The 26,581-nt window shown below is 42.2% G+C and overlaps 2 protein-coding genes across 3 annotated transcripts; both read left to right on the top strand.

Moving 5' to 3' along the window:
* The first annotated feature begins 864 nt into the window (after positions 1-864).
* Positions 865-14,558, top strand: LOC143323473 (scaffold protein ILK). The gene is made up of 13 exons (XM_076735331.1): positions 865-989; positions 2,267-2,532; positions 8,148-8,313; positions 9,756-9,851; positions 9,940-10,036; positions 10,137-10,220; positions 10,454-10,539; positions 10,646-10,755; positions 10,984-11,111; positions 11,310-11,431; positions 11,544-11,643; positions 12,767-12,897; positions 13,014-14,558. The coding sequence occupies exons 2-13, from the start codon at positions 2,444-2,446 to the stop codon at positions 13,161-13,163; spliced, it is 1,359 nt and encodes a 452-aa protein (XP_076591446.1). The 5' UTR covers positions 865-989; positions 2,267-2,443; the 3' UTR covers positions 13,164-14,558.
* A 633-nt stretch (positions 14,559-15,191) lies between these two features.
* Positions 15,192-24,325, top strand: apbb1 (amyloid beta (A4) precursor protein-binding, family B, member 1 (Fe65)). 2 transcript variants are annotated; one of them, XM_076734630.1, is made up of 14 exons: positions 15,192-15,334; positions 15,996-16,660; positions 18,031-18,236; positions 18,321-18,380; positions 18,589-18,668; positions 18,776-18,842; positions 19,132-19,278; positions 19,517-19,644; positions 20,315-20,429; positions 20,546-20,630; positions 20,723-20,803; positions 20,939-21,054; positions 21,242-21,418; positions 21,653-24,325. In XM_076734630.1, the coding sequence occupies exons 2-14, from the start codon at positions 16,018-16,020 to the stop codon at positions 21,806-21,808; spliced, it is 2,061 nt and encodes a 686-aa protein (XP_076590745.1). In that variant the 5' UTR covers positions 15,192-15,334; positions 15,996-16,017; the 3' UTR covers positions 21,809-24,325. The 2 variants fall into 2 exon arrangements, with proteins under 2 accessions (XP_076590745.1, XP_076590744.1); XM_076734629.1 differs by having other exon boundaries at positions 19,517-19,650.
* The last annotated feature ends 2,256 nt before the right edge of the window (positions 24,326-26,581 follow it).

Below are 26,581 nucleotides of genomic sequence, written 5' to 3'. Positions count from 1 at the left end.
AGAATCCACAGATGGAGATTAAACTATTTATTGTTCTTGTTAATCAGGATTTGTAGAGTAACAATAATAACAATTTCTGTTTATAATAATAATAAGCTTGGCACCTTACAACAGGTTTTAGAGCTGCTTTGTGCTAATATAACGATATTTATTCTGTGCATATCTTATTTAATCTTTATACTGTATGCAGCTGGAATGAAAAATAAATGTAAATTTGAAAGTAGAAACGATTTAGAGCCATAATTCATTAATTATTCTAATAATCTTAATTCATTTTATCTGTCTTTAAGTGTACATCTTTCTAATTTCACTGTGTGTCACTTTCGGCTCTGTTTAGTGGTGACGGCATTCTCACTATTTTCCGAATTATTATTCAACATCAACAGCACCCACAATGAAAATGATAAGTAGTTGCACTTTCATACAAGAATTATCTCCACTTCAACCAACTACAATAGTAAAGTCCTGCTTTTACACACATGCATGAGTAACAATAATCTAATGATACAATATATAACAGCTGAACCGTTCAGTGCAGGACTTTTATTTCTAACAGAGTGTTTTAACAGTGTTTACACCAGCGCTTTTAATGAAGTAAAGGATCTTAACACTTTCTCCACCCCTGGCCTATGAAGACAGTTTTTAAATTTGTACATACTCACTTTACAATTCAAATAATAAGCATCACACCATATCATAGTACATAATACCACATTACTGTGTTGGGACTTGTACATTAATAAGTGTAACCTGGCCTGCGTTGAGGCTTTAAAAAGACATGACCTGAGGCGGTGAATATTTTGACTTCGTGCAGTTCTGTGTGCCGCCTGTAGGGGGCGGAACGCTCTCTTCCTACACAGCGTTACCACGTACGTACGGCGGCGGTGAGGGTGTGGACGTCCCACATTCAATCTACCGGGACAACATAACGCTACTAATAACTCCTTCTCGGTCTAACTGCATTACACTGCAACCGGCCGATTAACCTGGTAAGTTTTACCAAATGTGTTGTCAGTTTGACTTGTTTAACCCACGAAATTATGTTTTATTAGTGTTTATCTCAGTGAAAGGAGAGAAACGGAGGCGCACCGCGGCGGTAGGGTAGTTAGCTTGTTAGCCAAACCGTCTTATTTTATCAACCACGGGATGCTAATGTGTGGAGCTAACCGAGACACTTTCAGTTTAATCGGGTGAAATGAAACAACACGGCGGTGCTGCCCAGAGCGGAAGGGATAACCAGCTAGCTAACGTAACCTAAAAGAGCTATTCTCATGTGTTAGCCTGATAGCAGCGCAGCTAGTCGGACTGCTGTATAGGCTGTGAATTGTTAACGGTGAAGTCATTACTGTGACACCAGACTGTTGCAGTGTTTATGTGAACTACATGAACAAATTCTCCTAAATCACAGGTCCCATTTTATTTAAACTGCGCTTTCATTGCGTGTTGAGCTGAACTGCAGCTATAGTCCTGTTGTCGTCCACCGTTCCTTATTCAGACATTGAGTTTGAAATGTGGTCCTTCATTCATGGGGATTGCAAGCAAAAGTCAAATTTGTGATCCCAGTTCTTTGCCCATTTGTTGACCCCGTCCCGATCTGTTGCCTTCAGTGATGCGCGTTTTATTTAGCCAACATGTCGTCTAATAACAGTTCAGGCTGTGTGAAATATCAACACTACATTCCCTGTTTTTGTCCTTTATCAATTAATCTGCACATTATTTTCTCGATTCATCATTTGGTCTGTAAAATGTCAGAGCTTTTGGTGACCTCTTTATGCTTGTTTTGTCTGATCAATGGTCAAAACCCAGAGGTTTTCATCTTAGTCACACAGAAGACAGAGAGGAGCAGTAAATCATCATAAGTGAGAAGATTTAATGAGCTAATATGTGACTTTTTTTTTTTTTTTTTTGCTTGATTCGTGATTTAAACAGTTGATTGATTATCAGAATAGTTGCAGTACTGATCAAATAATCATTTAATCGCTTATTAAAATATTAAGGAAGTGTAGACTTCAGCATGACACCGGATGAGAATATTTATCTCCCCTGCTTCACAGGGTGCTATTCATGGCGGGTCTTGTGAGTCACAATGCTGTAAACTGCATACCCACCCAGTATTACTAAGGTGGATAAGATTACTCAGCACTGGGTTTCTTGGGTGTTTGGCTTTCTTCTTTTTAGGTTTGTACAGCAGAATCGTGTGATTTACCTGTCTGGAAGAGAGGCCAGACTGATTAAAAGAACTCCCCCTTTCTGTCCCATTTTTCAGGCACTGTGTGAGTGCCGCTGAGCCTCCCTGATTGCGTACCTCATTGTCCCAAATGAGGAACTGATGCTGGCCAGGACCCCGCTGAACCCCTCGGGTCGCCTCTCTCATCAGTTCCAGTTTAGTTCTGCGTGGACTCCCACGGGTGCGCCTTAAGAGAAGAAGAATTCAGCGGCCAAAATGGATGATATCTTTACGCAGTGCCGGGAAGGCAATGCAGTGGCGGTTCGCTTATGGTTGGACAATACAGAGAATGACCTCAATCAAGGGTGAGCCAAGGTTCATTTATCTGTACTGTCTCATCTGGAGGATGTCATCCAGAATTCACTTCTATCACTTCTATCCATCGATACTCAATGAAAGTAAACATGAACTCTATTGAACTGTTGAATGCAGTGTCACAATAACATGCATGCCTCAGCAAGACTGGTGTCCAACACGCTCTCTATATCATTAAAGATGTGTTTTAACTAGTCAGGGTAAAGGTGAAAAAAAAAAATCAGTGTTTGTTGCCATTAGTCAGTCGTGTTATCACAGTAACTGTTTTCTTTTTAAACAAAATATCCTTGCAAACTGGATTTTATCTGTCTTACTTTGTATTTGAGATTGCCTCATGGGGGTTGTCTCTGTGTGTCTTCATTCCTCAGCCAATGATTCTTTTTGCACAATCTTACTTAATCTGCAGGAGACTTGCCACAGCATGAATTTGTGATGCCAGATAACATGGATCAGAATCTGAAGGAAATGTCATTTACGCGGCGGTGTCTTACTTTAAATGTTGCATTCTCCGGCGCAGTGTCTGGCGCAGGCTGAAAGCCCGCCTTTTCATTCCCTAGCGGGATCGTGGCCTGCGATTGAACCCATTTCCTTTTGGGCACGTGTTTATGTCCCAAATGCCAGCAGGATAATTCAAAAGCGCAGTGTTGGACAGGAAACCTGCTGTGATGGCAGAGTTAGCCACACTTGCAGTTGTTGCTGCAATTAAATGTAGGCCTTAGAGAAATTAAAAAAACATCGGATATACTACTACTTCTGTAAGATTTCACATTTATTAGACAGAATATAGTTACAGATCATCAGTCTCCTGAGCTGCTTCTGTGTCCTCAGCTGACACCTTAAAGAAGAACTTGGCAGAGTTTGCTCGTGAAGTGGTGACGGCCATCCGGGAAACTTCCCTTTTGGACCTTTCTGTTCTAGATTTAGACTGCCGGTGTTTGTTTTCAGAGCAAGCAAAGACAGAATAAATTATTCCATTTAATTATGATGATTGTGTACCTTGGGGCTGCTCTCTTTTCATCTTTTTTCATATGTTTTTAGTACATTTATGGTAAGAAGGTTGAGCACACAACTGCTCGTTGGATCGTGTCTGTCCGTGACTCATTTGTCAAGAACATTGTCGTCAAGTTTTAGAAGTTTCAACGAAACCTGTTGTTGTCTAAAACTTGAAAGCCTCATTTTCTGTAATTACTGTTGCGATGTTGAACATAAAAATGTTCAAATAGTAATTTGCCAACCGTGTCATTTCACCTGTAATAATGGTGAGAAAATTATTCATGGTTTTGCTGAAGAGATGTGACTCTTGATAACATCCGAATAATAATGCGATTAATAATGAGACAGGATATGAAAACATGAAATTGTAATGTTGCCCTCTGAGGCACAGAAATGTTTGTAGGCACATTTTAATCTCGTCTGGGAGGCATGAATTCTTGTTACTCAGTCAGCGTTGTGTGTTCATACCTTTTGTTAGAACAATGACATGCAAGAAATGATATCGATAAGTCGGCACATGCAAGATGCCAAGTTAACTTTTTGTATTTTGTGACCTTTTCCCTGTTAAGATTAACCATTTGTGCAGAAATTAAGAGATTTCTCTCCTTTTGATACCTGCATGAACCTTCTGCTTGCTCTCCTTTTTTTTTGTTTTTATTTTCTCTTCTTTGTAAGACTGTATGATTGCATACAGCCAGAGTGGACGCGTGCAGCCCCACATGTGACTCGTCCATTAGCTGATTGCACGTCAGGATCCCTTTTCCGGATGATATGTCTCCCCCAGTGGGTGAAACACACTTATTGTTGCCTTCTCATTTCCCTGAAGAACTTGCCTGTATTTCAGGAAAGCCACTGTAGCTCAGCCTGTCAGAGTGTGTTTTCTGTGCTCCTCGATGATGGTGTGTTTACACTGATGTAACGCCCAGACTAAGAGTAGTAGTGGAATGCTGAATCTCCTTACAAGGAATAACACACAGGCCTCGAGGGAGCCGTCTACCACCTACAAAATACCAAGAGAGAGGGGGAGGAGATTATTGTAGTGGGGCAGGACTGAAAGAGTTATGTGTGACAGACAGTGTGTATGTTTGTGTGTATATATATATGTGTGTGTGTGGCCAAATAGTGAGTTTTTCAAAAGAGAAATGCACAGTAAGCCCCAGGAGAGCGCATCGCCTCCCCCTCCTCCACATGTGAGTTTCCGGTAGTCGTCTCCCAGTGGTATTAGATAGCTCCACTCATTTCCCTTCAACATTTCCTCCCAGTTCAGAAGAGCTAATTGCAAAGTTTAAAACAAATGCTCTGAGATGTTTACAGTATAGTAATCATCTCTTGTCTTCTCTGAATATGTGTTACGCTGCCACTTCGCTGCCCGGTGTTTTATGTTAGTATGAGTTATAGTTTTGAAAATTAACACAGTGGTTTTGAACAATTTTTTGGACTATTTGGTATTAAGTTACATGTAAAGCAGAAACAATGGTTAGTGTAGGGCTGCAACTCATAGTTATTCTCATTAACAATCTTCTGATCATTTTCTCAAATAATCAATACTCATTTTGCCTTTTAAAATGTCAGCTAATAGTGAAAAATGTCCAGGTGATATCTTCAGATTCTCCGTTTTGTCTGAAATGAGAAACATAGTTGGCATATTAATTGATAGTGAAAATATTTGTTTGTTGCTGTCCAAGTTGTCTGAAAATAGTGTTTATTTAAGGGCTATGAGGCCCTGCGCAGACCCCCACTCCTCACAAGGCCCCCTTTTTATTGTGTTTGGTCTCAAACAGAACAGTGCTCTTGTGCTTTCTTTGGCTTTAATACAGATGGCTATCTGTGTTAAGCCTCATCAAAATGCACATCCAAAGAAGCCCTGTGCATGTGTGAATAACAGTTTGAGGCTCTTTGTTTTTCACAGTGCTGGTTTTATATATAAACTCAGACGGTGGTGTGGAGGATTCAGAAGAAGTGGTGTTAGCAGTTTTTCTAAATGAGCCAGCAGATTATCAGGTGCAGCACGGTCTGACGCTGCTCAGCTGCATTATAAATGGGCTAATGGAGATGCACTGAGAGATTCATCATTTTGATTTCAATAATTAAAAACAATCAATGTAAATTACAGCAGATAGAATCAGTTGCTAAGTTGTTGGCAATTTGTAGCCGTCAGTGCCACAAATTCTGCTCCTTTCATTTACTGTATGAGCAGCATTGTTTTATAGAGCGTAAAATGTTTCATTAGCTTTTCATGAGGTGTCTGAAAAAAGAAAAAAAAAACACACAAATGTTCATTTCTTCTATATACAAACATGGCTGCAGAAGCGGCAGTCCCACAGGCACGGACAGTGTTGGGAAACTTCCGATTCTGTGTATTTTCTTCTCATTTAGACGTTTCTGTGAGTTTGTTTTGCACTCATGTAAGTCTGTTATATGACCGGGTGGGGATGCCGTGGCAGAGACATACAGGGTGCAGACAGGGGCTCTTCCTCGGGCTTTTCCGTCTGCCAAACTGAGTGCTGTTGGCAGGTGGAAGTGCCTGAAATAAATTACCGCAGCCAGTGTGGAGGGGCTGAGCAGGAGAAAACCCTGGCACTCAAGTGCCTTTGGGTTGTGGGGATGAAGCTAGCTTACAGGGAAAATCTGTCCTATAAAAAAAGGGGCCCTGAATAGAAATACACACACAGAAGCCGGAGGCCTGGGCCTCACTCAGTGTCTCAGAAGTGCCAGGGTCGGGTCGATATCAAACACAGAAAAGCAGCAGATCCTCACATCAGAGATGCTTGAACCAGAGAATGACAGAGAATAAGAGTTTGATTGATAAAACTAAAATGAAGAATCAACTCTCAAACTAGTTTCACATCAGTTCTGTGGCGATGAATCAACTCATTGTTTCAGCTCTAGTTATTTGCTCATCATGAATCTAAGCTCATAATGATGAGCGTGATGGTAATCCCTTCATTTGTTTATGTGTGCACTCGTGCTTTGAAAGGATACAACCATTTAACTTCATAACTCTACTTTCTCGCCTGAGCAGACTCGAGCTTAACACAGAAAACTAATAAAATCACATAGGTCGGTCTGTGGGGAGTTTGTCTCGTAAACTTGGGCTAATTAGCTTGTAGGATTTGGCCTTTTGGTCTGAGAGGAAATTGCACACAGAGCAAATCTGGTGTGACTGCAGCAGGTCACCCAGATGCACAGATAGATGTGTGTTGTGGGACTGAGGGTCTCTGTGGGGCTCTCAGTGCTGTTTTCAGCACAGCTATGCAGAATGTGTGAATACAAGCCAGTGAATTGATGGCAGGGCAGGCAGAGGGTTCAGATTCCTTCATAATACTCCCTCAGTTCTCAGATCACATTATTATGCTGTCAGCCTACTCATAATTTCAGAGCAAGTGCATAACTTTATTATCTGGAGGATTGTTCTGTGTCTCGGCACAAACGGCGAAGCCCACATGGAAAAGGGAAGCGTATGGAGAGGGGAATATGTCGTCAGTGCAGTCCAGCTGCTTTAGTGGAACAGGGAGGGAGAGGATGGGTTTGAATGAGAGGGCAAGAGAGTGGAGGGAGGACCGTTTGTATGAGAGGAAGAGGAGGTGACCACGGCCAGACGGGGAGGACGTGAAGAATGACAGAATCACACACAGCAGCTGGAGCGTCTGCATGTGCCTCCCTGGACCGTATAAGGACTGCAGCCAGTGCTCAGCCTACGTTTTTTCTCCCTGATGGACTCTCTGTCACTCTGCCCTGACTGCGTCTTAATCTGTCAGTCTTTTATCTCTTTTTCTCCGAGGAGGTGCACCGTCAGTCACTGCCATGTAATCAAGGCCACTGTCCTACATGTGTCGCTACCAGCGTCACCCAGACAAAGAGGAACGATGAGCGCCAGAGGCCGATTAGCTGTTGTCTCAGCCTGAGTTGCCTCAACTTCCTTTTAATAGAGGAAGATGACAGAGGTACAAATGAGCAAATTCCTCATTATGCTGAAAAGCCTAAAGCAACTTATTTCTTTCATGTCATTAGCTTAAACCAGTGTGGTCTCACACAACAACCCTGCAGTAAATTCACCCGTCGTGAAGGTTGTAACGTTCAGTTTGTGTTTTGGAGAAGTGTTGATTCAACTTTAGAATATTTTTGGTGGCTGTGGTTTTCAGTGCTGTTCAATTTTGTTGCATCTGTATCCGGAGAGATGTTTCATTTGTTTAGTCCACCCTTATCAATAGGAAATAACATTAGTATGAAGGGACTGGTTGAGTTAGACTACGTTAGTGTTGGATAGATGTACCCAATAAATGAAATATATGTATACAGTGCATTAGGCCACAACAGAACAAGCTGATAGACTGACATTTATTTTTCATGTTGACCACCCAAACTCCCTCTGGAATTCACAATTGTTGTCTTTATTTGAAAAGTGGTATTTTGATTGTCAAAGCAAAACACAAATGGTCCAAAAAACATTTCCCGTCTGTACCTCTTGGCTTTGTGACAATACCAAAGAGTTGTTTTCAGGGAAGAACTTGAGGTTACTGGTGAACTATTTTCTCCCTGCAGTTATTCTATTGCTGTGCTGGGGGTTTTTGTGAAACCTGTGCTGAATATGAACGCTCTTCTCTCACTGCAGAGACGACCACGGCTTCAGCCCGCTCCACTGGGCATGCAGGGAGGGCCGCTCCAGCGTGGTGGACATGCTCATCATGAGAGGGGCTCGCATTAATGTCATGAACCGCGGAGACGACACGCCTCTGCACCTGGCCGCCAGCCACGGACATCGCGACATTGTGGGAAAGGTAGGGCTCATGTAAACACCGGGGAATGCACAAAAAAGGTTCCTCAGTGGTCATCCTGTAAAACTTTTTCTCGTGATTATCATACTGTGAGCTGCCTCGGTTATTAGAACATGACTCTCTGTCTGTGTGGTCTGTTTGCAGAGTAAATCTCGCACCAGACGTGAAAAACATTCTCCACAGAAATCAAGTCAAAAAACTGATGCCAGACCTGTGAAACTGACTCCTTTGCACACACAAATCTCATTTGGCAAAATGATGATGTGCCTCTTTAAGTTTGCTTCATAAACACAGGATATTATGAAACCTGAAGTGATGTCATCTGAACAGCAATTATGAAAACAAAGGTCTTGTCTGTTCTTGCATTTCCACCACCAGCAATTTCAACCTGGAGGGAGAACAATTTTTCAGTGTCAAGGGAAAATATAATGTTTCAGCAGCTGCAAGTATGATTGTAAAACCTGCTTACTACAACAGCTTTAAGGGTAGAACTAGCAATTTATGATGTGAAAGATTTTGCTCAAGATATGTTTATTAATTCTTTTTTTAGAGGTCAGTTTGGCCAGCTGTTCATTTTTCATGGATCCCCTAAAGAGGGGAGACAACAGGACGAGCACATAAGCTTCAGGCTGAATCAATAGCTGATAGACATTTTCTGGCCAATTATATTCACCAGGATAAATTAAAGCCATTTAAAGGCACAATTTGTGCACAATCAGTAGCTGCAGTGCAAGCAGACATACAGACATGCATATGTGTGTCTGCACAAGCTCCTATGCAGCATCAAACTCCCCTGCAGGATTCTGCCTCAGCCGATTAATATGCATCACATGGGTGAACTGCACGTCCTGTTTGAAGGCTTTGTTATCCACTGGTTTACTTTTGGGGATGCAAACTGCAGTGAGGTGTGTGCGGCTCCATGTGGCTGTGAAATGATTGTACAAGGTTTTGTAAAACAGGAGGCCTGACTGATTTAAAAACATGAAATGAAATAACATTTTTAACATGATAGAGGTGATAAAAAGGGAGACAGGAAACTGGGAGAGAGAGGGCTGTGATGTGCAGCAGAGGTCACCGGTTGGAGTTGAACCGGCGACAGTTGTTTCCTGTCTGCCTCTTTACCTGTTTCTATCATTTAAAAAAAAAAAAAAAATGTCATGAGCTGTAACCATTCGGCTACCAAGGCGCTCCAACTGTCAGATTATTGTATTTGTTATATATTGCATTTGAGGCTTCTGCTCCAGGGTGTCTGATTTAGAATTGCTGCCAGGCAGCTATTGAGTTTAAGGTTAGGTATGTCTCAATACCTCTGGTATGTGTCCCCAGGCGAGACGAACCTCCGTGAATTTTGTCGGCAGCATGAACACCCATCTCTGTGTACAGCCCAAACAAGATCTGACCAGCCTTGGTTTGCATATAATCCTTTGTTTCTGCCTCACTTTTAGCTGATCCAGTGCAAAGCAGACACTAATGCAGCCAATGAACACGGGAACACACCACTGCATTACGCCTGCTTCTGGGGCCAAGACCAAGTGGCTGAGGTTAGTGCGCCTCCTGGTGGTGATAATGGTGCTGAGACTCCCATCAGCTCTTAAAATGTTCCTGACATCAATCTGTCTTTTTTCTCAGGACCTCGTGACTAATGGGGCTCAGGTGAGCATCTGCAACAAATATGGGGAAACTCCTCTGGACAAAGCCAAACCTCATCTGCGTGAGCTCCTCAGAGGTACCCTGACTCCCCGTTACCACTTTCAGCAGATTCACATGCATTTTTTATTGTTTTTGTGATAAGTTTTCTCACTGCAATCTGTCCCTCCACCTCACAGACAAAGCTGAGAAATTGGGACAGAACTTGACTAAAATTCCCTTCAAGGACACATTCTGGAAAGGCACCACCAGGACTCGACCCCGTGAGTCCCACAAACATGAAGCAATTTATGAGCTGACCAGTTTCCATCAGTTGGTCTGGTCTAAGTGCTGCATGAAAGGGAAAAATGTTCCGTGCTGGTCTCCCAGCCGCTCTTCATGTGGTGTTTGAAGTTTCCACTGCTTGTGTTGTGCTAAATTTCACATGAATAATGAATGTGGCTGTTGTCTGAGCTTTAATTTGTCCCTTAAGTTTGTCTCAACCTTGTGTTTTTAGGCAATGGCACTTTGAACAAACATGCAGGCGTTGACTACAAACAGCTCTCTCTCCTGGCTAAAATCAATGAGAACCAGTCTGGAGAGGTACTTTATATTCTTGTTTGCACTCTTTTATCTCATTGTGAAGCTGCTGATGATCAGTTAAAGGTCCTTCGATTCACTTTTTTCTACATGTATTTCTCATCTGTAGCTGTGGCAAGGGCGCTGGCAAGGAAATGAAATTGTTGTTAAGGTGCTAAAAGTTCGTGACTGGACCACAAGGAAAAGCCGAGACTTCAACGAGGAGTATCCCAAACTCAGGTTATTACTGAATCCAGACTCTTCTACAGCCTCCATGTTCTGTGCTGGTGTTTTCCCGCATTTGTCTGTTTGTGTTGATCCAAACATTATGTATTATTTCTGTCTGGGGGTGTTGCATCTCACACGAGCCATCTGTTTATGTCAAATCCTCTGTGGGTTTGCCTCTTTTTGTCTGTCTGTCTGTCTGTCTCTCTCCCCCGTCCCTCCCTCCCTTGGGCTACATCCCAGGATATTTTCACACCCGAATGTCCTACCCATGGTGGGAGCATGTCAGTCTCCTCCCGCCCCTCACCCCATCATCATCACACACTGGATGCCTTACGGCTCCCTCTACAACGTGCTGCATGAAGGCACCAGTGAGTACTTTTACTCTGCTCACAAAGTCCTTACTTGGCACCGTTTTTGGTGGTTTGCAGGGATTTGTGATTTATTGCACTTACACGTTTGTCATTATGTCGCCATCACTTTTTGTACATACATTGTACATTTCACTGTCAACCTGTTATGTGGTCCAAGTAAAGCTTGTTATGATTTGTCACTCATCCTGCTGTCAGACTTCGTGGTGGACCAGACACAGGCGGTCAAGTTTGCTCTGGACATTGCGTGTGGAATGGCCTTCTTACACACACTTGAACCCATGATCCCTCGCCACTATCTCAACAGCAAGAGCGTCATGGTAAGAGGTTGTTTCAGCGCTGCTTTCAGGATCGTAACTGTATCCTGCAGTCATATATGACGGCCGTTACACTTTGAAGTGTCATCTCAGGATGTCTTCCTTGTTTCCACAGATAGATGAAGATATGACAGCCAGGATCAGCATGGCAGACGTCAAGTTCTCCTTCCAGTGTCCTGGCAGGATGTACTCACCCGCATGGGTAGCCCCTGAGGGTAGGCATCACTCATACAGCACAGATCCAGAGTGACAGCTGGAGCCACTCAAGCTCCAGTGTAAATGATGGATGCAGGGAGCTCTACACTGTCCCACAACTAAATGCAATCTGCCGCTGATTTCCGAGTGAGATACAGTGAAATCAGATGAAGCTGGAAACATTAACTGATAACAGATAGTGAAAATAACCAGGGGACGTCTGCAGCAGTGATGCAAACAGTAACAACAACACACAGGAAAGGTTTCAAGTTGTGTATGAAGCACGATGGAGGCGACTGTGTCTGATACAGGAGATTTGCAGCAGATGTGTCACCGACGCTCACTGCACACTTTAATCAATAGTGAGCACAGACAGCGCTGGCTCTGGCTAAGGTGAATTAGCAAGTACGCCTTTGTAACATTTAGACACTAATAGAAGAAATGGAAAGAGCAGTGAGCGTCAGACAAGTGTTTCATTTTGAAGTATAATGTTCACCCTGAATATAATGTATAATGTGAGAGAAGAAGCTCCACGTCAGTCATGATGTTTGTATAAACTATTGATTTCTGTCACTTATTGGAAGAGATGGAAATAACAGTCTTGTGGGAAATGGAGCTTGAGATTTTATTTGGATACAAAGGCGCTGAGGTCTGTCAATCACTGGTATTGCTGGGACAATATGACACTATTACTCCTTTATAGTTAATGATTTTGAGTGTATTGTGGGATTTCTTTAATATGCGGTTTTGTTCACAGAGTTAACAAAACAAAGCGCATCAGATTTCTTACAGAGGGATTTCTAAAGTGCTTGTGTCTGTCAGCTCAGGTTTCACTTCACACAGTCACGCATCAGAGGCTTTTCTGATGATTGGTTTCCTTTTCATTTTGCCTCCATCACAAGAGAATATTTTCACATAATTGTGTTGATTTATATTGTGAAAGTAAGCCTCAGTAGATTTACTCAAGGTGACATTAAATTTTAGGAGATAAACAGAAGAAGATCTATTTCAACAATGCATTTCCATCTCTCTCTTTTTCTGTTAACGGCTATCTGTTATTATGAAATGAACAACATCATATCATCATGATCTATCACTTTATCCCCGTCTGTGCGTTCAGTTTACATATATTGTGATTTCCAGCCCTGCAGAAGAAGCCAGAAGAGATCAACCGCCGGTCAGCAGACATGTGGAGCTTTGCCATCCTGCTGTGGGAGCTGGTGACCAGAGAAGTGCCGTACGCTGACCTGTCCAACATGGAAATTGGCATGAAGGTTAGCAGAGCTGTAATGTAATGAGATTACCAACTGAATATCAAACTCATCTTTTACCCATAGCTTTAATCCGAAATACCTTTTCTAACGTACCAAATGTGTGTTTTGGCTTTCAGGTTGCCTTGGAGGGTTTGAGGCCCACCATCCCCCCCGGCATTTCACCCCACATTTGCAAGCTCATGAAGATATGCATGAACGAAGACCCAGCAAAGAGGCCTAAATTTGACATGATTGTGCCAATTCTGGAAAAAATGCAGGACAAGTGAAACTCCTCCTCTGCCCTCCTCTACTGAACCGGCTGTTTTACCCCAAATGGTGGTGTGGTGCTCACCAGTATTGCCTTAAACTCTAATTCTGCCGCTGCATTCAACGCCACTGTAGCTTCTGCTTCTGAGACGAATTCAGCAGCAGCCACTTTTATATTGTTTCTTTGTTTTCACTGTGATATCAAGTTTTTATTTGCATCTTCTTTGTCACTGATCCGCCGATACTGTCTCCACAACTTGTAATCATGTGGACTGGAGTACAACCTTCTTCAATCTTCTAGACTGAATAACCTGTGGAGGTCAGCATGGCAGTCTGGTGCATTGCTTCAGTGGATTTAAGGCCTTATTTTGTATCTGGAGCAAGTTCACCATGAAAGAGTCACTCTGTAAGGAAACATAATGGTGGCTCCTGAATAAGCAAATAACGTGTTCATTCAAAACTTGCGGGGGAAACGTTTGTTTGTTGTGTTACCAGCAAACCAGGCAAGCATGACAAATGTCTGAAGAAAGCATTTAAATATAAGGTTAGGAAAACGTATGTGAATGAGTGGTGCCGGTGAGAGTCCTTAGCAGTGTTGTACCATTCAGCTTGGCTGTGTAGTGATGTGCAGAGCTTCACCTGTCTTGAGCATTGATCCCTCATTTGTATCCTGTACAACCTGCTGACACTGATGTAAAACTGGCCATAGAAACTGCTGCAAACATGTCAGTGTTGATCATTGCAATTTTGTGAGAATTGCTTTTGAAATGCTTTGCAAAAATGTGGATTTTCACTTTGTAATGTAGGACAATTAACTAGATTACTCAAACGTATTCTTGTAATCTATTTAATTTCCATTATTTTTCCTTCAAAATCTTAACAGTTTAACTGTGATTTGAACTCTGTTCGCTTTAGGACTCAACAAAGAAAATGTTTAAAGTTTCTGCTGAACTCAAGTGTTATTTTCATGTTGAATACTGGCATTCTCTGTAATCCAACATGTAATACTTTGTACTGTCAGGAATGAATTCTGCAGTCCAGACTGTGATTTATTCGTGGGTCTAAAAGGTACAGTTACATTTTTTCTTGTCAAGCATGGAGACAGCTTTTCTTCAGTTTTATGGCGACATCAGAAGCTGCTGCCAACAGAAGGTGACTGGGACATTAAGGGGTGGTATTAACATCGTGCACACTGTCATTGTTCTCTCACTTATTTTCATCGTTCTCATCCTTTAAATGACATCTGACGTTCTTTGAATCTCGTGGGTTGTTTCTTCTACCTGCATCGTTTCTGTGCCTCCACCAGCTTGCTTGTTTGTGCTGAATCACAGGCTGAAGCCAAAATCAAGAATGACTTATACAAATGTATGTATTTATATATAAGTATATTAAAAAGGACAAATATGGGCAACTTGAATGAATTGGGTATTATTGGGTAATTTGGAAAAGGTGTTAATTGCATAAATGAATATTTTTATGATGTGAAACATGAGCGTTACAAAGCAGCATTTAATGAATGTCCATAAAAAAATTCTTTTTTGGGAAAAAAAAGTCATCCTTTTAGGCTGCTTTTCTAATGAGGTATTAAGTCTAATACGTTTCAGTTAAATAGTTAATTAAGTGTCAGTGTGCTGTCACTTCATAATTTTAATTTATTAAAGTTAGTGAGTCATCCACTGTTGAAACTGTCAATTTGTCACTAATTAAAGGTAATAAATCTCAAGTAAGCAGTCATAAATACCAGCCAGAGTAAGTCATTAATTAAAGGATCTTACAAAAATTCATCAGATCTGCAGTTTTAATTGCACTTGAATAGTTGAAGGGATTCTGGGCCATATGCCCTGCAGCTGTTTTCCACAAAGTAGTGACATTAGACATTGCTATACATTATGTTTTATAGATGACTTCAGTCCTTAGAAGCTGAAAATGTGCAGTACCGGATCAGCATGTCCAAAAAGAGGCGTAAAAGTCATTTGGACTTCCTCGACTCCTCTGCTTGAGGGGCAGCAGTGGGCTCTGGCCGTGACGTCAATGCGTGACGCAGACTCGCCCTCCATCACTAGTCGAGCTCAGTCAGCCCATTGAGAGAAAACACCACCTAGAAACGAAGCGAGCTCTCACGATTAATGGAAATATGTAGTTAGCTCGCACCATTCAAGACATTTCGACAACAGGGGGTTTGGTGGAGCTGGTAAGTCATAATTCTTCACATAAACTTGATATATTACTGTCAGTGCGCTTGCTTTGCTTTTCCTGTTTGGAAACGTTAGCTAGCTAACCGAGGAGCTAACATTAGCCTAGCCAAGATGACGACGGTGATGATGGCGGATGGATCCCGTTATATCCAGCTGCGGTGATAGCAGTCGATTAATATCCTACTATTTTAGTGCGCATTCTGCATTTTGAACTGGATTTTAGCTAACAACCAGATGCTTTTATCTAAAATGATGCACCGAGCTCATGGCTGACTGTACATTGAGCTCAGTATCACAAGAGAAAAAGGTCGTGTTGGCAAATGGAAGGTGAAGCTGCTGAAGTATGTTTCATATTGGCCCAAAAACTCGAATCGCGAAAGTAACTGCAGCAGTGGTCAACCCGGAAGATACGGTCACGAAACAGACTTCAGTGTCTGCGTTGAAACGTTGCTATTAGCTCAACAGTGAATTTAGTTTAAGCGTTTTTTAGCTGTAGTGACCTAGTTAACGCTTCTGAATATATTCGTATCCAACACCCACAGTACATTTTCGCGAACTCTAATGGGAAAGTTTTCACTGAATCTTTGCATTGTTAATTGCTAGCCTGCTAGCATGCTAACGGTAATGCTAATACATCTCAACCTCTTCCTCCATTAGAACAGTTTCATGGTAAGTTACCATGGGAGGCCATGATGATGAAGATATGTCATATGTTGTGAATAAACAAAAACAAGATGAAGAGCTAAAGAACAAGCTGAACGATAGTAGTCACTGGTGCGACCAGGAATCCACTGGCAACAATGCCAAGTGGGTCAAAGAAGGCCAGAACCAGCTGCGGAAAGTAGCCGAGAACCAGCAGGACCAGGATCACAACTGCAATATCAACCAGAATGGGAACAAGGAAGACTTCCCTCACCAGACCACCACTCAGGAAGAACAACGGGGAAAAGAGGAGCAGACCAAGTCTCCCAAAATAGCAATGACCCCTGGTCTCAGTCAGGAGGAGTCCAAGAACATCCTGAATGAGCCGCTACTCATCGACACTCTGGAGTCCAACGTAACAGAAGAGAAAGATAAAGAGAGAGAAGAAGATGGCACGGAGAAGGAAAAGAAATCAGAGGAAGATGAAGAGACATCAGGTGATACCAGAGGAGTGGCAGAGGAGCAGAGTGATGTGGAGTCTCACAGGGAGGGCAGTGTTGTGGGGAGAAATGCCTGCCTTCTGTTCTCCAACATGAACGGGACACCGAATGATGAAGAGTCCAGCTGGTCTGCGCTGTCTCAGGACAACACAGCCGACAGCTCTCCAAATGGCAACAGAGGTAAATACACGTACGTGGCGTTGAGGTGTTGGCCACACATTTTTGGTGTTATACAACATTAGACATGCCTGTAACAACAGTTGGATGTCACAGCTTGCACAGATAACAACATGCATTGAAAAATGACAGATGTTGCACAGAACAGCGTATTATAGATGGAGAAGACACGGTGAAAACTAGCTATATAAGACTATTTACTGAGCACTGAGTAGATGAATTGCAGATTGGATAAAAGGTTAACACTAAATGTTAGCTTTACCTCACCCTGTTGAGCATTTTAAGCAATATTTGCAGTGTATTTATGGTTTATAACACACTGTAATGCAGTTGTAAGCAGATAGAAGTGTTAAGTACCACCCATAAGTGGAGGCTGGTGTATAAAAAGACAGTGAATGACATTATGTGATGTCGAAGGGTTGTTTGCATAAATTGCACTTTGTTCGTTCAGGTAAAAGACTTTCAAGTTGTTTTGGACTTGGCCTTTAGCATGCATGTTGTTTTTCTAATCATTTACTGATCACAGGAAGAGCCCAAGCCCCCCTTTAACACTCCAGTAACCTTTAAACAAATTAAAACTAAATCTGTAATGTTTTCTAATTAATGTGTCATTATTATATTGATCTGCGTGGTGGAGTGGGCTGAAACACAAAATCTATGCACTGGAGACAATTTCCATGCTGTTTTTGTGCGATATTGATTTGGTGAGCAAGGTCTGACGTTTTGGTCAGTGACGCCAGTGCAGTCTCTGTCAGTATTCAGTAATACTGTTGTAGAATTTAGAGACATGTTGAAGTTAAATATAGTAAAGTATAGTGTATGGTCGTGGTACAGTAATGATCTTATCTTAACAGTATTATATCAGTATTCAGAAATATTGTTTAAGTCTGTTAACGACCTGTGCGCTTCATAATAGCAATAATGAGGTGAAGCAACATCACAAATGCAACACTAGATGCTTTTGTTACCTGTTGTTTGAAGGAGCATAAGGTATGAAGTTCAACAGTGTTGTGTCGTTAGTAAGCTGGTAAAGAAAGTCAAAACACTCAAAGATAAATAGGAGCAACAAAAGATATCTGTGGTTATTGATTGATGAGTTTGGAAAGACAATAGGCTGCTCGCCGCATTGAATTATTGACATTCCACTTTGTGTGATTTCCAGACACCACACATAATTACTTTAATGAATCATTTATTTCAATGCTGTCAGGCTGTATATATATATATATATATCTATATCCCTTTTTATAGTCTTTGTTTTGTCCGTGTTCATTCTGGTCTCTTCCTACATGGTCACAGTGCTTTTTTCTTTCTGAAACAGACGTTAAACATTTTCCCTTACCCATTGTTCTCCTTTGCTGTCTGCCTCTCAGAGTCCTTTTGGGATTCCAGTGCTTTTGAGACAGACACAGACTTGCCCTCAGGATGGATGAGGGTGCGAGATACATCAGGTACATACTACTGGCACATCCCCACAGGCACCACCCAGTGGGAGCCTCCTTCACCTCTGGGTAAAGTTGCCGACTCCATGATGTCCTCGACTATGTCCCTGGAGACTACACCCTGTGAGGAGCCTGAGGTGAGGTCTCATCCACATATTGCTTGGATAGAGGCAGTGACATGTAAGGCCAGAGACACTGAAACCTTCTGTTCAATCTGCTAGGAATCCTGGGCTCAGCTTTCCAGTGCAGAAGAAGGAGCAGCTGAAGGAGAACTGTGGAGGGTAAGTCATGACAAAAATGTATCTGAATATACTCGAAGTACATGGGAGATGAACTCGTACAAATCGTTTTGGATTGTTCTTTGAGCAAATTCACGCAGCTATAAATTGTTCCCTGAATGGATGTAACTTGTCTGTCAAGTTAACATCTTCAGGCTGGAATAAGTTGAAATTTCCTTTGTCAAGTTTTTGTTCTCATCTGTGTCTTCAGGAGGAGGGAGAGGTTGCATCCGATCAAAGTCTGAAGGAGTTTGAAGGGGCAACTCTACGCTATGCATCCATCAACCTGAAGTATGTGCTGTTAAACCTCACTGATGAGTTTGGAGTTGGTGTTTAGTATATTGTCACCTTTCTGTGGCTTCCTCTTACTCAGTCTCTTTCTCTTTCTATCATTGCAGTTACAATTGCTCCCAGTCTGAGGAACAAGAGAAGCTCGCTCCACTCTGCACAGATTTAGAAACTAAGGTAAATCAGTATTTTATATTGGATTTCTTCAGTATGTTGAGAGATATGCCCTTTACACATGGGCTGTGTGAATGCGAAATACTCGCCCACAAATATTTTGCATCAACACTCTTCTCTTGTGAACTCGCGACAGCTGCAACACTTCAAAGGTTTGAATAGAAAAGAGCAGCACGAACTCACAGAGGATCCAACACACCTCACATTTCCACTCGTTCTTAATTTCATTGATCTTCACCTTCCCTGCGCGGTCCTGTTTGGTGCTAATTGTGCTGCATGTTTGTCCTGTCAGTGTTTTGCAGTGCGTTCCCTGGGCTGGGTAGAGATGTCTGAGGAGGACATGGCACCCGGCAAGAGCAGCGTCGCTGTCAACAACTGCATCAGGCAGCTGTCTTATCACAAACACAACCTTCATGACACTGCTGGCATCTGGGGAGAGGTGAGGGGATTTATTGAGCTTCCATGTCAAAATCACACAACTGCACCCATCAGGAGGATGTGCATACATTTACAGGCATTTCTAAGCAGTTAAGAAACATTTTCATGGCCAAATTCATGTTGGAATTGAAGTGAAACTATAAAAGTTAAAATGTGTACTAATACATGCACGGATATCTTCACTAGCAGCCCACAGATTACTGAAATAGGTGGAATGAAATGTGTGTGCGTCGTGACAGGGTAAGGACATGCTGATGGTCCTGGAGAATGACAACATGAACTTGATCGACCCTCTGGGACAGACTCTGCTTCACGCTCAGCCGATCGGCAGCATCCGTGTTTGGGGTGTTGGCAGAGACAACGGCAGGTCAGTGTCCACGGTGCAAGGCCAGAATAAAGATGGCAGAACTACACAGGACGTATTCATCTGACTTCTTAAATTTGCTGCTTGCTTGCATGCTTCGCTTGATCAGTGCTCAGTTTTATTTAAACTATGATTGTAAAATGGCTCACAGATAAGTTGCATTATGATGAATTTCCACCTTCAGTCTCGGTCTTTTCTCACTCTTTTGGATGTTCTGCCATGAAGTTGTTGAGTCTGCGTTTAGTGGTTGATTCCCCTTTAAAATAACGTACAGCCGCCTGTCATCATGACTCATTCATGACTCAGAGGCTTGGCATTCCTGAAGAAAGCAGTCAGGACAAGCACATTGTTCTCTTGTGTGTGCTCTTTTTAATGGTGCGTTGCTGCCCCCTGCTGGATGGTTAAGGACATTGCAGACAAAGATAATCTGTTCTGTCTGCTTCTTGTCTCACTGAATTTTAACAACCATGTTTTTTCTTTCATGCTGCGCTTTCCATCATGAACAGGGAAAGGTATACATTAATGATTATTATCATAACGTTTTCTTCTGTGCTGTTGTTGCTTGCTGTTGTCTGTGTGTTTGCATTTATTTGTTCAAACTTGTTCACACGTTTATGCTGTTTTAATGATTCTGTATGTGAGTATGACCTTTTCCATCTGACCTCACCTGCAGGGATTTTGCTTACGTGGCTCGAGACAACCTGACCCAAGTTCTGAAGTGTCATGTTTTCCGCTGTGACTCGCCTGCCAAAAACATAGCCACCAGTTTACATGAGATGTGTTCAAAGGTCGGCCCCTGTTGGATTTAACTTTGCTTCACTATTCATTCATTCAATGCATGAGTCAAACATGGATTTCTTAGCTGAAATTTTAACATATTTTCTTTCCATTAATTTGATTTTAGATAATGATGGAGAGAAAGGCGGCCAAGCCGGGTGTGAGCAGGCTCAGCTCTGACCCGAGTAAGCCCATGGTCATCCCTGTTGAAGGTAAAGCTAATTTAAGGCCTTACACAAACCGAACGCCTTCATAATTCAAAGTGTGGAAACAGATCACTTAATGCTTCCTTCTTTCCTAACAGAGTTTCCTGCTCCAAAAAATGAACTCTTCCAGCACTTCCATGTTTATTACCTTGGCTGTGAGGCCGTGACGAAGCCAGTTGGTAAGAAAACACCTTCAGATGTGTAATGGTTTATGTAAACACCTTTTTTGTGTCTTGAAATGTTTACCGTACTTCATGTGTCCTGAGGATGATGATTCTCCATGGCACGGTTGATGTATTGTGCGTTCTTCTCAGGTATGGATATAATCAATGAAGCGCTCGAGACAGCAGTGCTCAGCAAAGACAGAAACGACTGGACACCTGTCTCTGTGAACGTGGCTCCAGCCACCCTCACAATACTTTCCAAACAGGTAACAGACCTCAGACTGACTGACTCAGGGAGGGTGATAACTATTTTATGGTTTCATTATTATTATTCTTTTTCTGTCTTTTTTTAAAGATTTGGGAATATAACAAATTGTGAAAGTGTAAAAAAAAAAAATCACATTAAGTATTTTTTTGTCTCACTTTTACTGTCTTTTCTATTTCTAACCCCAGAATGAGGAGGTTCTGTCGGAGTGCAGGGTGCGCTTCCTGTCTTTCATGGGGGTGGGAAAGGACGTCCACACCTTTGCTTTCATCATGGCGGAGGGTCCCAGAGATTTCACCTGTCACATGTTCTGGTGCGAACCCAACGCTGCCAGTCTGAGCGAGGCCGTGCAGGCTGCCTGCATGGTGAGTCTTAGTCAAATATGTGAAAACCGTGCAGGTGGAGATGAGATGGAGATGGAAATAACTCACACAGTACTGACTCTTGAGAAATGCGACATTTGTCTTGTGATTCTGTCAGTTGGAAAGCTAATTTGGCACAAACATGAATCACAGTTGTTTCTGTGTACAGGGCCGTCTTTGAGTTTACTCTCGTGTCTGTAATAAGCCATTTATGCCGTGTGTGTTTTCCTTTTCTAGCTCCGCTACCAGAAATGTTTGGATGCGCGTCCGCCCAGCCTCGCCTCCTGCCTGCCCACTCCTCCCGCTGACTCCGTGGCTCGACGGGTCAAGAAGGGGGTGCAGAGTCTGCTGGGCAGCTTCAAGAGCTACAGGTCAGGCTCTCAGTCCCCTTGAGTTGGAGTGAAGATGATCCACAGTCCATTAAACACAAAGTCCATCACCACAGGCCCTTCTCACTGCTCCTCCTCCTCCTCCTCCTCCACTCATCCTTCTGAACACGGTTTCGCCTTACGACTCTTTCACCTGTCTAGTCATTAGTCTAGTGTGTGGAGTAGTTTGTGGGGGAAACGTGTCTGAACAGATTACATTTGCTTCCTTTTTTGGCTCTTACTTTATACAACAATCTAAAACTCATCTCCACACAGATGAACCCCTGGCATCTATGTTTTCTTTGCTGGGATTCTTTCTGTGAGTCTTAACTATTTTTGTGTTTTAACAGAAACAGTGCTATGAATGTTGGATATGTGTGTAATATATTTTACATGCAGACGCTAGAATTTGCTTGAAAAAGAGGTTGCTAGATTCTCTCACAGAAACGGTCTCCTTCCCTTCTCCTTCTCGGTGCAATTATCATCTCTAACGCTCCTCTTTTTCTACTTTAAATGAAGGTACTGTAACACAGTTGTCAGTTGCTGTCAAGTATCCTGATGTTGATTTTCTAAGCCATCGCTGCACCTCTCTCTTCACCACCTTAGGTTGTAATACAAGCGCTGTAGGCGCCTCAGTAGTGTGCCACGTAGTTGTACGTCCCCGACCCTGCAACAATATATTTTAGTCTTCCAAAGAACTGTATGGTCATCTGTCACATAGTGAGCAACCACCGATTTGAGTGTAGTGTGTTTCTCATACATTCTGCATGAACATTTGCAAGTTCAGTGCTCGTGTGCAATAATCAGATGTTCCTGTGCGGTGTGGTGATGCGATGGCTGTGATTATTTGTTCACCTTAAAGAGAGAGTCTGTTACATTGAGTGCGAGGCTAATGGAACAACAGAGCCATGCTGAAAATCATTATCGTGTGATATAAATAATAGTAATAAAAAAAAATACAAACTCTGGGTTTTCACACAGCCGTTTACCACCAACAACTACTGAAAAGTACTGTAGAAACTCGCCACAAGCTGCATGCTTCGATAGCTTAGACTTCTTGCTGCTTGCAGCAGTTTAGTGCTTAAGACCCATCAATGTATCCTGTAAATGTTTCCGTATGGTAAGAGGAGGCTGGAGTTGGTGTGTTGTTTCGTGTTTCATAGGCATGTCACTCTAGTTAGTGTCAGTGTGTTTATCATAAGCTAGCAGTAGAAAGTTAGACTTCCTGTCCGTTCCTTCAGACTAAGACGAGAGCAGATCAGTGTTTGTATTTACGGTTTGTGTATATGGGAAACCTAGAGATAATGTCTCCAGTGGTTTACATTTTTATTTTCTCCTCGGCCACATTTTGACGTGTGTGGGCCCCGGCCACTCCAGTTAATGTATTTTTTGTATCGTGTCCACACACTACAATGTACACAATTTAAGATGGTTTTCACATTAGCTCGTTAGATTTACTTTTTATAAAGAACACACTAATTAGCCAAGTTGTATTTTATCTTTATGTGTCTGTCAGTGGTCAATACTGTATGTAGCACAATAGTAATAGTCATCGCTGATATTAAAGATGCAGTTCGTAAGATTTGTTTGACCTCTGCAGGGCGTTTGTTCGGCCACGTTGTCTGAGGCTCCTCAGGCTCAATGAAAAATAAGTCTACAAATTAAAACGAGCCGCATCAGGATGTGTCAAATTAAAGATTATTTCAGAGCAAATGTATCACTCAATTGAAATACAACAAAGTATTGTGAAAGGGAATGTATAGACGGGCATAACGAATACAACTTTGTATTTAAGAAAGCATCTATGAAACAGTGATTAACTATAACATGCTGATATAAAAAGTGAGACTGTTAAATATCTAACTGGTGCATAACGATACTACTCTGGTTTAAGTCTCATTTACGTGCTATCAGCATTGAATTGCTCACTTTTTTTAAACCTTCTAGACATTTTATTTTACATAAGACATTCATCTTTGATACTTTTCTGTATTGCAGACACATGAAATCAGAGGTGTCCTCAAAAGAGTGCTAAAAGAGTTTTGGTACTTTAAAAATTATATATATATATAATCCATGTTTGAAACGTGTGGATCGGAGCTGAAGCCCGTGTGAGTGTGGAGAGGCCTGCCGCTGGATTTTCAGACAGACTTGAAGCTGTCGTGGAGTCCGCGCTGTCGATCGACCTCGCCGTGCTGCGTGATGACTGGCCTTTCTCCTACTTTTATTCATTGATTCCTGTCAATGTTTTTAACATTTTAGAAGTTATCGAACACTAAAACTCTTACCAACTGCTTCTTTATACTTGTATGATATAACACTAATGAAAATTAGACGACTCATATTACTGCCTTGTCACTCATGTGTCACTTGGAACTATTTTGCTTTTCCTCCGTCATCGTTTGCTGTGTCCAGTCAGTGGCAACGCTAAAGCCAGATGAGTTAAAGAACATTAGCAGATTAATTTATTTCTGTTCATGTAAATTAGGTGTATAAAATGTATGTATATAAAAGTCACTGCACAATAAATGTGAACATATCATGGCTGTGTGTCTTGTGGTCTTTCGGTTGTGTGAAGAGAGTCTGAGGAGGTTTTCCAAAGGGCAGGTCTGGATCCTTTAAATGTCTCCTTTGGTTTCTGGTCGTGCAGCTTTTTTCATTTTCTACATATTAATGGCTTTATCTGTGATTCCCAGCTTTCCCATTAAAATGTAAAGAAGCCACACACAACCTGTCTGTGCTTTTTGCATATGCATTAAACCCACAGATGCTGCTTTCACCATAGATATTGACACGCTAGCAGTACTCAACCCCACCCCCCCCCCCGCCCCCAGTCACCTGTTCACTTCATATCAGCACTGCTGCCCCCGCCTGGTGAGTTCAAAAGGATGGGCTGGGCTGCTTATTGTTTCCATTAGAGATAGCTTTTGGAGATGAAAGGTGCACATCATGTGGAATCCACAGCACCCGCAGACTGATAATAATTGGCTTCAGCGTCTCCACACAAATATCAGGACTGCCCTGCCAGCGGGGTCCCGGAGCAGAGGAACAGATCAAGGCTCCGGCTGTAATCGCTTCCTTTTGAAGACATAGACTTGGACCTCAGTGCCAGGTGACTTATTGACTTCTGTTTTTATAAATTAAACATATCAAAGTCCAACGCTGTCGTCCTGTTGCGTCATGTTCAATGTATCTGTGGTGTATTTTGAGACAAAAACGTCTGCTTCTGTACCGCGCTGTGAGACGTACTGCCCAGGTTTATGCCACAGGAAGTCGACTTGGGCGATGCGCATGTGAATTTTTACCATCTTGTGACAGATTATAGCCCATGTTTATGCTCAGTTGCCACTTTATTAGGCACATCTAGCTAAAACTAATGCAGTCTAACACAACAGCCCCGCAATAAATCATACATTTATTTTTGTTGAAACGGATTCGTTCCTTTTAACATTTTAATAAATGTGCTGCTGCCAGATGTGAAGAATCATTCTCATCTTACAAGCTTTAGAGCAACTGTACAAAATAACAACTCTGGATCTTGACTGTGGAGTCAGTACCATTGTACTGCAACACAATTTACCTCTCAAAAATTTCCGATTATTTGATGAGCCAAACTTTTATCAGTATTTACATTCTCGTTCCTTGTATTTTGCTGTTCGTTTAATTGGCAGGAGCCCTTTAAAGTCGCAGTTTGATTCCTTTACACGATGCACAAATTGCATCATTTCACATTTTGGGGAGCTGTGGTTTCCAGTGCTGTTGAAATGTGGAGGTGTTTCTAATATTCTGTCCACCCCATTTGCATCAATAAGAGGCGACAAGCAGCTTGAACAAAAACGGAGGATTAGAGCCCATATGAAGGTGGGCTCTATTGAAGGACTGTTGTTTGAGGCTGTGTTAGTAGGTGTGGGTGTAGGTGTTTATTCTTCATACAAAGGGCACGCAGACAACAAACAGTGCTCTTGTATAGCCCTGTTTGTGTAGCTTGCATTATGAATGCGTGCAGGTGGCTTGTTTACAGCCGCCCATGCCCTAAACCCCTTTGTCGCCTCTGTATTCTGATGCTTGTTACTGTGCTGCACTGTGTGTCCGTGTATCTCTGAAGCCAGATTTATGCACTTGGTTTCTGCCGGGTGTCAATCACAATTTACATAGGTCGGCCCATGGAGAAACTAATCACAATTATAATTATTCCTATAGCCTAATTATGCATCTGGCATTTGTTTAATGGAGATTTATTTTGAGTAATGAATGTGTAGTCTTGTGGAACATTGCTTTTCCTCTCAGTGTGGAGGAGAGGACTTGCGTCTCATCTGCTGGGCTCTTCAATCTAATCACCAATCTCAGGCTAGATAAAAGGAGTCGGTGCAAGCTCCGTCTTCAGCCTGGTATCAAGGTCTGAGAGATGATGGAAATCCCTGTAGGGCCTTTTCTGACTGATTCATATTGCAAGAAAACACCTCTTTGAACAAGGATTCTCATATCCTCTGCAGCCTTTATTTCAACAGTGCTTACCCATTATGATTTCTGCTGCTTTTTTTTTTTTTTTTTTTTTTTTGCCCACTTCTTGGTTCTGCAGAAATCTGTGCTTCTTGGTAATCGGGAACGACACCGCAGAGCGCTGAGCTTTGGTCAGGGCCACAGCAAATCAGACGCGGCCACAGGAGATGTGTGAAGGCACAGAGTTGGATCGGCTACAAAGAAAAACCAAAGGAGAGGATGATGCTTTCTGTGCTGCCACTGTGGGGAGTGTTAGAAGAAAACAATCCCCGCCTCCACAGTCCTAGAAAATCTGTAA

Source organism: Chaetodon auriga, chromosome 7, assembly GCF_051107435.1.
Source record: "Chaetodon auriga isolate fChaAug3 chromosome 7, fChaAug3.hap1, whole genome shotgun sequence".
Lineage (NCBI taxonomy): Eukaryota > Metazoa > Chordata > Actinopteri > Chaetodontiformes > Chaetodontidae > Chaetodon > Chaetodon auriga.
Note: the sequence above shows the minus strand (reverse complement) of the source record. Positions and strands in the feature narration are given on the sequence as shown.

Excerpts from the sequence above, each read along its gene's own strand:
- LOC143323473 (XM_076735331.1), top strand. The coding sequence starts at position 2,444 with ATGGATGATATCTTTACGCAGTGCCGGGAAGGCAATGCAGTGGCGGTT. Across the intron at positions 10,037-10,136 it reads TCTGCGTGAGCTCCTCAGAG|ACAAAGCTGAGAAATTGGGA; the intron begins GTACCCTGACTC and ends TCCACCTCACAG. Across the intron at positions 11,112-11,309 it reads CGTGCTGCATGAAGGCACCA|ACTTCGTGGTGGACCAGACA; the intron begins GTGAGTACTTTT and ends TCCTGCTGTCAG.
- apbb1 (XM_076734629.1), top strand. The coding sequence starts at position 16,018 with ATGGGAGGCCATGATGATGAAGATATGTCATATGTTGTGAATAAACAA. Across the intron at positions 18,669-18,775 it reads TATGCATCCATCAACCTGAA|TTACAATTGCTCCCAGTCTG; the intron begins GTATGTGCTGTT and ends CTATCATTGCAG. Across the intron at positions 21,055-21,241 it reads TCACAATACTTTCCAAACAG|AATGAGGAGGTTCTGTCGGA; the intron begins GTAACAGACCTC and ends TTCTAACCCCAG.